General features: G+C 44.6%; 1 protein-coding gene across 3 annotated transcripts; it reads left to right on the top strand.

Annotated features, from left to right (window-relative positions):
• Positions 1-12: 12 nt before the first annotated feature.
• On the top strand, positions 13-10,208 carry LOC147136787 (kelch-like protein 9). 3 transcript variants are annotated; one of them, XM_086052511.1, is made up of 12 exons: positions 13-1,042; positions 2,131-2,175; positions 2,276-2,329; positions 3,062-3,183; positions 3,371-3,570; positions 3,648-3,780; positions 4,380-4,576; positions 4,651-4,726; positions 4,895-5,461; positions 5,534-5,713; positions 6,200-6,313; positions 8,034-10,208. In XM_086052511.1, exons 3-12 carry the CDS (start codon positions 2,325-2,327, stop codon positions 8,528-8,530), a joined length of 2,091 nt encoding a protein of 696 aa, XP_085908637.1. In that variant the 5' UTR covers positions 13-1,042; positions 2,131-2,175; positions 2,276-2,324; the 3' UTR covers positions 8,531-10,208. The 3 variants fall into 3 exon arrangements, with proteins under 3 accessions (XP_085908637.1, XP_085908635.1, XP_085908636.1); XM_086052509.1 differs by lacking the exon at positions 2,131-2,175; XM_086052510.1 differs by having other exon boundaries at positions 2,131-2,329.
• The last annotated feature ends 34 nt before the right edge of the window (positions 10,209-10,242 follow it).

The following is a 10,242-nucleotide window of genomic DNA, read 5'->3' as shown; positions in this document are numbered from 1 at the left end:
CGGCCCGTGTATAATAATGTCACTTGCTACTTCAAAATGTTTCTAAATGAGCAACAATGCAAATTAACTATTTATATCTAAATTATTAGCAACATTTCTCTTCATAGCACTGTGGTGGATCAAGATTATTATTATTATTTAATTTACAAGTAAAAATGGTTTCCGCCACCTTCTGCTCTGTCTCAAGGTCCAAATTGTGTACATTTCACATGAGTAATTCCCAAAGTAACTGTGAAAAATGGTCATCTCGAGACAGATTGCTCCTGTTTTGGTTCTGAATTTAGAGATGGGATTTGGCTGCTGTTCAGTGCAGGGGCTCATATTTTCTGGTGGGTCTCAGGGTCTCTGACCACCCCAAAAGCTTGTAAAAATCCTAAACTATTTGCCTTCTAGAAACCTGTTCAGGTAGCATTAAAAAAATTAATAAAACACTGTAATATTTAACAATATACAATTGCTTGATTGACTGATTTTTTTTTTAATTTTCTGCTTGAAAAGAAGTCAAAAGAATTCCAAGTGGCCCATGTATGCTTGGATCTTGCTGTATGTGGCCCTCGGAGAAAAAAATGTGGACACCCCTGATTTACATTTACAGACAATACTGAGGTCCTCATCAGAGTCACCTGTGAGGTGGAGCCTATCCCAGCGGACTTTTGATATGTAGGGTGTACCCTGCTTCTATCGCCAATACTCAGCAGGGATAAACTCCAGCTCACCCGCAACCCAAATGAGGATAACTGCAATAGAAAATGGATGGTTGAACGCAGAATCTTGTAGCTCATTCATGTAAGTCTCATTGGCACCTCACAAAATGCAAATTGAGATGACAGTGTAGCGCGTGGCGTCAAAAGAGAAGTAACACAGGAAGTGACTTTGGTCTTGTCGAGTCCTCTGTGAAAATCCGCCGAAACGCTCTTGACGAGATACATGCCACCCTCGCGAAAGGAAGCCTGACATTTTGTTGCTCGCAGCGCTTTTTACACAGCGTCAGGCAGGAGGGAGGAGGCCTGGGGTCCAGACTGCTCAGGAGGACTTCAGCCAGGTAAGTCAAACAAACGGTTGACGTGGTGAAATCAAGAGTTTGGGGACACTTCCTCCTTGGTCACAATGTGTGTTTAAAAATAGGAAACACAGTTGCACAATTTTGGAACATAACAGTATGAGGTTTCGCATTGAATGTGTTGGAAGTGCTTTTTCCATCAGATGATGCAGTCCAGATGAAAAGGTTTCCTCCCCCTGTTGTTAAAATGCAAGGTTTTAATGGTGTCAAATTTTGCAAAACATTTGAAGAGTCAACACAACACTAGTGGGAGTGGAAATAATGGAACTTAATTCACACTGCACACATGGGCGTCCAAATTGTCCTGTTCAATTTGAAGCAAACGTGCTTGAGGCTTTTTTGTAGATCCAATATCGGTCGGTGAAAGTGGTGTCAACTTTCCTACAAAGCATGAATACCGGAATTTGTCCAAAATAGCTACTACAAACCAAAAAGGACAATTTTTTTCTTTTCAATTTAAAGCATAGGTCCTAGAGATTTTTTTGTGCATTTAATTGTAATAGACAGGTACACCCAATTTTGTGTAGGTCAGTGAAAGTGATATTCGTGGCTGATTTTATTTGATTCTTTTCAAACTTTTCAACATTGAGGCCTTGGAAATTGACCACAAAATGACGGCTTTAAATCAAAACGGCCAACTTTCTGTTCATTTTACAGCATGAGTCCTTGAGAGAGTTTTTTTTGTGCGTTCTGTTGTAGTAGACACGTATACACAATTTCTTGTCAATCGGTGAAACCGGTGTACGGGACTGATATTTTTTTTAACCTACTAACGAAGCTTGAGCCCTGGAATTTGTACAAAATGTATGCGCTTCATACATGTCCAATTTCATGCATAGGCCCCTAGACTTGTTTGTGCATCCTTGTGTGATAAACATCTCTACTCGGTTTTGTGTTGGTCAATTAAACTTGTGTTTATGGATACATTTTCAAACGTGCTATACTGAGCAACATTGGAAGCCACAAGAATTGATTTTATCCAACTGCTACCAAATTTCAACCATGTATAGTAGACAAATGGCTAACACCAAAGCACTAAATGTTTGCGCTTTTTTTTTTTTTGCCTGCAGGCCAAGCATGGCGGTGATGAGTAGCCATGTAGTATCACAGTAAAGGTCCATGTCGAATGTCCTGATGTCATTTCATGCAATGGTGAAGAGAATCCTGCATGTGTTCAAACTGAATTGAACATTGTTCTTCATTACATCCATTTAGGAAGTCTCACCAATGCGGTAACAGCCCTCGAGCACAGAACGCCAACAACATGGGGTAAGGTCTTTCTTACATACGTTATGATACAGGAAGTCTTAACTTTTTGGTTTGAAGAAGCCATTTGGCAGTTTCCAAGGATCCTCCAAAGATAGACTTTCCCTCAAATTTTTGTCTGACTGCCACTATATTTCAACCAAATATATATTAGAACGATGGATGACACTTAATTGCAAAACCTTTTGGTCACTGCATTTGGCCAGATCATGGCTGGGAGATTTAAAAACACAAAACTCATTCTAATAACCCAGCACTGCAAGCTCAGAACCAGACAAAATGTTTCACTTGGAAATATCAATTTTAGTCGCCATGTCTATCATACGCGTAAGTAGACTCGCAAAAACATTTAAGCTCATGACTGAAAAGACACAGGAAGTTGGACATTTTGGTCATTTCCAGCGGACCTTCGAATGTATTCAAAAATTAGCCGCGGTAGCCAGTTTCACTTAGCAGCGCTAAACTTGGGAGATGTTTCTATCATGAGTAGACCCACCAAAACATTTCAAAAAGCCTTACCTGGAAAGACACAAGTATGGCAACATCTGTTTAGCTTTGTGTTTTATCACAATTCATAAAACTTTATGTACACTACTAAGGCTAATGATTGGACTCCAAGGAACCTCTTGTATGGGTTCTAGTTCTAAAAAGGTAGAGGTATGCTCCCAAAGTCAGCTGTCAAGAGGACTATAACATTTGAGGGTACCGCCCTATTGACCAACCCTGCCACCGCAGGGTCGGTGACGACAGTGGACCAGGGAGGCTGAGCCGCCACTTTTCCCGCTTGAGCAGTAGGCGTCATTCCAGGGCGGCGGGTCAGCCCGACAGATCTCCTGCGCCGCGACCGGTTCACCAAGGTGAGTGCTCACCACTGTGGACCTGGAAGAACGCTGAAGGAAATGTGTCCAATGATGGCTTTTCACTTTTCCACCATCCATCCCAGAATCAAACGCTGTCTGTCCATTCGTTGTGTTGTACATCATCTTTTAAGAACCGAGAAGCTCTGCTGCCTGAGTGATGTTGTTTTCTGTTGGGTTGTACTAGATGACAGGGTTCCGCTGCCAGACCCTGTCCCAGCTCCAGCACCAGTTGTGCCTCGAGTTCCGTCCCCGGCTCCGGTTACCCTTGCCCCAGCCCAGAAAATGCCTCCCAAACGGCCCGACAAAGCCACCAAGCCCAAACTTCCCCCGCGGCCCCTTTCCAAGGTGTTCAGTAGTACTGAACACGGCTCAGCTGTGTTACAGGTACAAGCCACGACTCAAGTCTTGCACAACCCAAGACGCTTGTCTAGAGCCTGGACTGTCTGGTTTTTACTCTACAGGGTGTGAATGCTTTCCGGGCAAGTGACATCCTGTGCGATGTGCTGCTGGTTCCCGGAGACAGTCAGGAAACTTTTCCAGTACATCGAGTTATCATGGCGTCATCCAGTGACTACTTCAAGGCCATGTTCACAGGTAAGTCATCCTCTGAGACACAGATGAAAAGCGTTGCCGAGCTGGGCGGCTCATCAATGTTCTGTTGGGGAGCAGAGCTGACAAAAGTGTATACACTATTTAAGTAGATGAAGCAATACAGAAACATTTACTGACAAGCTCAATTTCGTCATCACCTACCTTCAAACATATTTAATGTATTCAGGTAAGATGGAGAGTTTTTGACTGCCAGAAGCTGGTGGTTTTTAGGCAACAACGTATTTGCCATGACTCATTGCTGTAGCCGACAACATCAATCGATTCTCTTGATTGGGGAATATCCGTTTCCTTCGTCTGCTCCCTGATTCCTCTCCATGTCGTTGCGGCTGTCCCAGTTTTTTCTGCCTCATAAGACCCCAAGTTCTCATCCGTCGTTGATTTGGCCCCTCTTTATTTTTGTCTTTTTTTACATTGTGTTGTCATCCACGGTGGTCGAAAAAAAATTAACAAACCTATTTCGACAGTAAGGAATAGAAAGTAGAGGCATCTGTTTTCAGATGCTGGGAGAAAATGTCAATACTCAAGTAGCGCAAATCGTCTTGAATACATTAACAAAGTACTCATATTTATACACTGTTCAGGGGGTATGCGCGAGACAGATATGCGTGAGATCAAGCTGCATGGCGTCACCAAGTTGGGCCTGAAGAACATTTTAGACTTCATCTACACATCCAAAGTCAACCTGGACATGGGCAACCTCCAGGACACCCTGGAGGCTGCCAACTTCTTGCAGGTCATGCCGGTGCTCACCTTCTGCAACCAGCTTCTGAGCAGAGAGGTGAGCTTCTGTCAAATCCATCAAATTCAGGACAAAGCTATTGTAGAATCAACCTGTCTCTCCCAACGGGCCAGATCACCGTCGATAATTGCGTGGAGGTGGAGGGCATCGCATGTGACTTACTCCTGGAGGACGTGCAGAAGAACATTGGTAAGTTTGGAAACATGTTAGTGTCATGGTTGGGGGGGGACCGTAAAGCTGCTGTGATGGCTAAAGGTGTGGTATTGTGATGTACTTTGGGTTTGGAGGTTAGGCTAGAAAATGGTATGGATGGACAAATGCCCCGAAGAAAGTTGATTACCCTTCACTGTTTTTTAGCGGAGTTTGTGAGCCACAACCTGTCTGCCCTGGTGCAGTGCGGGCGCTACCTGCAACTCTCCGAGAAAACCATCGCTGGAGCCCTGGCCAGCGACTCTCTGAAGGGCTTCTCCGAAATGGAGCTCTACCACATCGCCAAAGGCTGGCTGGCTCACGACTTCGCCAAGCGCCGCCATTCCGTCTACGCCGTGATGCGTCACATCCGCTTTCCCCTGATGAGCCCCTCCGAGCTGATCCTGATCTCCCACCAAGAAGACGACCGGGACAGGGAGTGCGACTCGCTGATGCGTTCCGAGACCTCCTGCGTCAACCTCCTGCTGGAGGCCAGTAACTATCAGATGATGCCCTTCATGCAGCCGGCCCTCCAAAGCGAGCGCACACGGATCCGCTCGGACGCCACCCACATTGTGGCGCTGGGCGGCGTCATGCGGCAGCAGCTGGTGGTGAGTCGCGAGTTGAGAATGTACGACGACAAGACGGGTCACTGGAGAGCCCTCAAGGCCATGGAGGTGCCTTGCTACCAGCACGGCGTGGCTCTTCTGGGCGGCTTTCTCTTCATCGTCGGAGGTGGGAGAATCCAAATGTCAAGTTTCGACTGAAATTGAAGAATTTTCTTGTGAAGTCGCGCTGCCTTCGCAGGTCAGAGTACGTACGACACCAAAGGCAAGACGGCCATCGATAGCGCCTACCGCTACGACCCGCGCTTCAACGTGTGGCTTCAGATCGCTTCGCTCAAAGAGAAGAGAACCTTCTTCCACCTTAGCGCCCTGAAGGGGAAACTCTACGCCATTGGTGGCAGGAATGCGATGGGAGAGATCGGTGAGCAGATTATTTTGCCCCTGGTTAGTCCCAAGTAGAATCCTAGTAATTGCTGACACGACCACTTGGGGATCTGACCATTCAAATTGAAATGAGAGTTGTTGTGTTTCTGGCTTCTCTAGGCAGCTTAAAGATCGTAATTGGGGACAACCAAAGCTATCTTTCTCAACTCCTTCCTTGGGTTCGTGGTTAGGCTGAAGTGTAGGGTTGGAGTAAATGGTCGGGTTAGCATTAGAGTTTGGGGGTTAGGGGTAAGGCTTGAGTTCGGGCCACAGGGTCGGGGCTACTATTGTAGTGAGGCGTTAAGGTTAGCGTTGTTAGCCTGAATTTAACTGTACCACTTTGGTAGATCCACAAGCAACCAAGAAAGCAACAATTTTGTTCACCTTTGTCATTCAAAATCTTGAAATTACAAAAGGTCGTAAATGCCAGCTTTCTGCATACAAGCTCCGTTGACGCTACACTCGTTTTCTACTCATACTTCAGACTCGGTGGAATCCTACAACCTGAAGACAAACGAGTGGACTTTTGTGAGCAGCATGGCCGAGTCGCACTATGGGCACGCCGGGACGGTCCATGGCGACATGTTGTACATCTCAGGTAACGCCAATAAAATATTACCCTGTAAAAATGGAGTATAGCAACAACACAAAAATGCAATTGGCTGCAAAGACCAGGAAGGAAATGAGTCAAATGTGGTCTCAGTGGGTGTTCAACAACAAAGCGTTTACATCCAAAGCATACAGTTTGTTTATTTTCTACATTGCAGCAGACAATTCTGTTGATTTTTGAGAGAGCTTTGTCTTCTTTATCTTTCACTGAACTTTATCTCAAGCCTTCCTAGTTACTATCGCTTACAGTCTGCTAAGTTAACTAGGCTAGCAGCATGTTCTCTTTCCTGACATTCTTGGGGGTTTTTTGGGTGCGGGGGAATGATTGTATGCTGGATTAGCTGAGCATCTACGTTTTTTCATTTTTTTTTTTTTTTTCATTATATCCTTAGCAAGAATGTATTTTCTTTGACTCATTTTTGCAACATTCCAGAACCTGCAGGCAAAAATACAATGCGGAAAAACACGGAATTTCCATCGAAATGACTGTAACAATTAATCACAGATATCGCTACGGCCTTGACTACTTGTCCTCACAGAAAAGGCCTTCTTGTCTCCAAATGAACACAAGCGGGACATTCAAGGCTGAGGTTGGGCAGCTGAGTCAAAGCAAAACAAGCTGACGTTAAAAAAAAACAAAAAAAAAAAAAACATTTAGCCGAAGAGAATCTCTTTAAAACCCTCCTGTTGTGTGGCGCATCACATTGACCTACTTTAGAGTTGAAAAATCTTCATTTTAAAAGCACTACTCATATTTGTTTGAACGAATAAACATTTTTTTAAATAGACATGCACTGTATATTTTGAAATAATAAAAACCTATTTGGTTGCTACTAAGACACTTATCGTCTTGCTTCATTCATCAGTCACAAGGACTCCAAACATTTTGATCACATGCAAGTTCTTCCTTTGACAAGTCGCATAAGAGTGCTCGAGTTGACCTTTTCTCACCAACCGCTTCCTGTCGCGGCGACAACTTGTCAGTCAGTGTAATTGCACTTGGCCTCAGCCCGCCACAGGAAACAGGTGTCGGATGATAGCGCGGAACACAGATGGCTAAAGTTGTTATACTCTGTCAGTAAGTGTGTTAAAAAAACAACGGACGATTAAATTTAGACAATGTGAAATGTACTGAAGTACAAAAGTAAAAATGGATTTTCGCTGTCAGATATATACCAGTTTAGAGAAAGTGGCACAATGAAACAAAGCCGTCTTTTATGAACTTACATCATGCTCGTACTGAGAAGGAAAAAAAGGATAACTAAAACTGAACTGACAACAGGTCCTGCATGAGTCCCCCCAAAAAACGCCAAGAAATGCTAAATTTGCTCATGAAATCACATGACTTTTAGCTTTATTTTTCTTACACATTTGCTACAAATCCCTCTTGTACCCAACAACAAGAAACAATTCTCTTAAAGTCAGGTCCAAAAATATTGTGACACTGACACATCTTTTTGGCTCCTCACGCCTGGATTTGAGATGAACAGAGGTCGCAAGTCCAGGTCCAGAAATTAAAAATCGCCCCCCGATCCGAACATTACATTTTTTTTTTTTATTACTCAGTTATTCCTCAGTAGTCGATGTTCTGTTGACTGTTAATTGCTCGACGCCATCTTAGTGTCCATGTGAGCCCTAAACAGGTGCTCAGTTAGCTTATGTCTTGGGCATGTCTTTGCTGAATCCTACTTTTCTATGAAATCACCAAGGCGGAATCACCCACGACACCTTCCAAAAGGAGCTGTGGTGCTACGACCCAGCGGTGGACACGTGGACGCGGCGGGCGGACATGACCGAGCTGCGGGGCCTGCATTGCATGTGCACCGTGGGGGACCGACTCTTCGTCATGGGCGGCAACCACTTCCGGGGCAGCAGCGACTACGACGACGTGCTAGGCTGTGAGTACTACAGCCCCGCGGACGACCGGTGGACGGTGGTGGCGCCCATGCCGCGGGGCCAGAGCGACGTGGGCGTCACCGTCCTCCAGGGCCGTATCTACGTGGTGGGCGGATATTCGTGGAACAGCCGCTGCATGGTAGACATCGTGCAGCGCTACGACCCTGAAGGGGATGCGTGGGACCGCGTGTTTGACATCTTGGAGCCTCTGGGCGGGATTCGAGCCTGCACCATGACTGTTCATCTGCCGGAGGGGTCGGTGGACGGGGAGCATATCCAGGAGGGACCCTTGCCCACAGGCGAAAACTGAAATTTGGTAGCAATTGGACAATCATCTTTTTCTTTTAAAGAGTCCGGAAATAGTCACTTCAAAACAAAATGGCAGCCTGGCTTCTTGCGACTTTTTGTGGGTCATCTCATGATAGAGATGATCACTAAATTTCATGTGGCTGAGTGAAATTGGCTTCAGCGGCTGAATTTTCAAACAAGTACCAAATGTACATTTTAACCCAGTGGAACTTGTCCATGATGTGCCTAAAAGTGCCACTTTGAACCACATTGGAAGACTTCCTACCGCTCATCTTTTCGAGCATGTTTTCTTGAGACTTTTTTTTTTGTAGTTCTACTCATGATAGACCAAATGACAGACTGCCAAATGGATTTTTTCACCAGGAGGAACATACCTCAAGGTGCCCCGAAAACAGCGATTTCAAACCAAAATATGTGTTTTCAGCCATGGCTTCTTGAGACTTGCTGAATACACAACAAACTTCCAAATGTACTATATACATTTTCAGCAGGAGAATCATCCCTGCAAGATGACCTTAAAAGGGGGGCATAGTGTCCTAAAGGCTTTTATTGTTGGTCTACCCATGATATACATGCGTACCAAATTTCATATTGCCAAATGTATTTACCTTCAGGGGCTCGATTTTCACAGAACTACCACACATAATTTTTTTTACAAGGAAACTTCCTCCCGAAGGACCCTAAAATGGCCACTTTGAACCAAAATGTCAGACTTCCCGTGTCATCGGGCATGTGTCTTAAAGACTTATATTGTTGGTCTACTCATGACACACATGCATGCAAAATTTTATCTTGCTGAATGAATTTGGCTTCAGGGGCTCAATTTACAAAGAACTACGTCACCTACAATTTTTACCAGTTGACTTCCTGTGTCTATTCAGCCATGGCTTCTTGAGACTTTTTTGTGAGTCTACTCATGAAAGACATGCATAGCAAATTTCACACTGTTATGTGAATCTGGCTACAATGTCAATGTGGTGAATCGCCATCAAATTCAATGGCTATTACTGATCCAATTTTTTTGTGTGGTCATGCCCCAAAACACCAAAGAAATGAAGCAATGTTCAGTCACCGCCAACGAGGAGCCTGAAGGAATGGGAGCACCGTGATGATTTGTCCTTACTTTGTAATCTCCTAAAATGAAGGTCATATGTGCAGCTTTGACAAAGCTCTGCACTGTGGCACATTTCAAGGTAGTTATGTCCAAACATGAGCTCCATCATGAGTTTGGACCTCTGCGAGCTTGTGGTCACAAAACGGCTGTTTGTGTCAATTCCCAATCTGGTGTTTTGATGCTAGCTATCACATTTCCTGGTTTGGTCACATTCCCAACATTGTCTTAACAAATTAATGCTTGGTCGCTACACGTTGATGTTAGAATTGCTAACATCAATCGATTTTGCGTGTTGCATAATTCCCGCAGTCTTAATGTCAACATGCTTTAGCAGACATAGTTGGGTCGGCATGGCTCAGCGGTAGAGTGATCGTGGCTGACCAACAGCTACACGAGTTGTTAGTCGACGCATTGGGCAGGTTAAAATGACGGCAGACACAGAGCAACAAGTTGACCGTACGCTTTACATCCTGATGCTAGGCGGCTACATGGTAGCGTCGCAAGTATCATTTTGTGATTTGTGTATTTCTACTTTTGCAAATAAAATGTGATACTTTGAACATGATACGATATTTGTTTTTTTAAATATTTCTGTTTTC

This window comes from Filicampus tigris, chromosome 14 (assembly GCF_054856515.1).
Source record: "Filicampus tigris isolate MCC_2025a chromosome 14, RoL_Ftig_1.0, whole genome shotgun sequence".
In the NCBI taxonomy this organism is placed as follows: domain Eukaryota; kingdom Metazoa; phylum Chordata; class Actinopteri; order Syngnathiformes; family Syngnathidae; genus Filicampus; species Filicampus tigris.
This window is presented reverse-complemented; position numbering and strand designations above follow the sequence as displayed.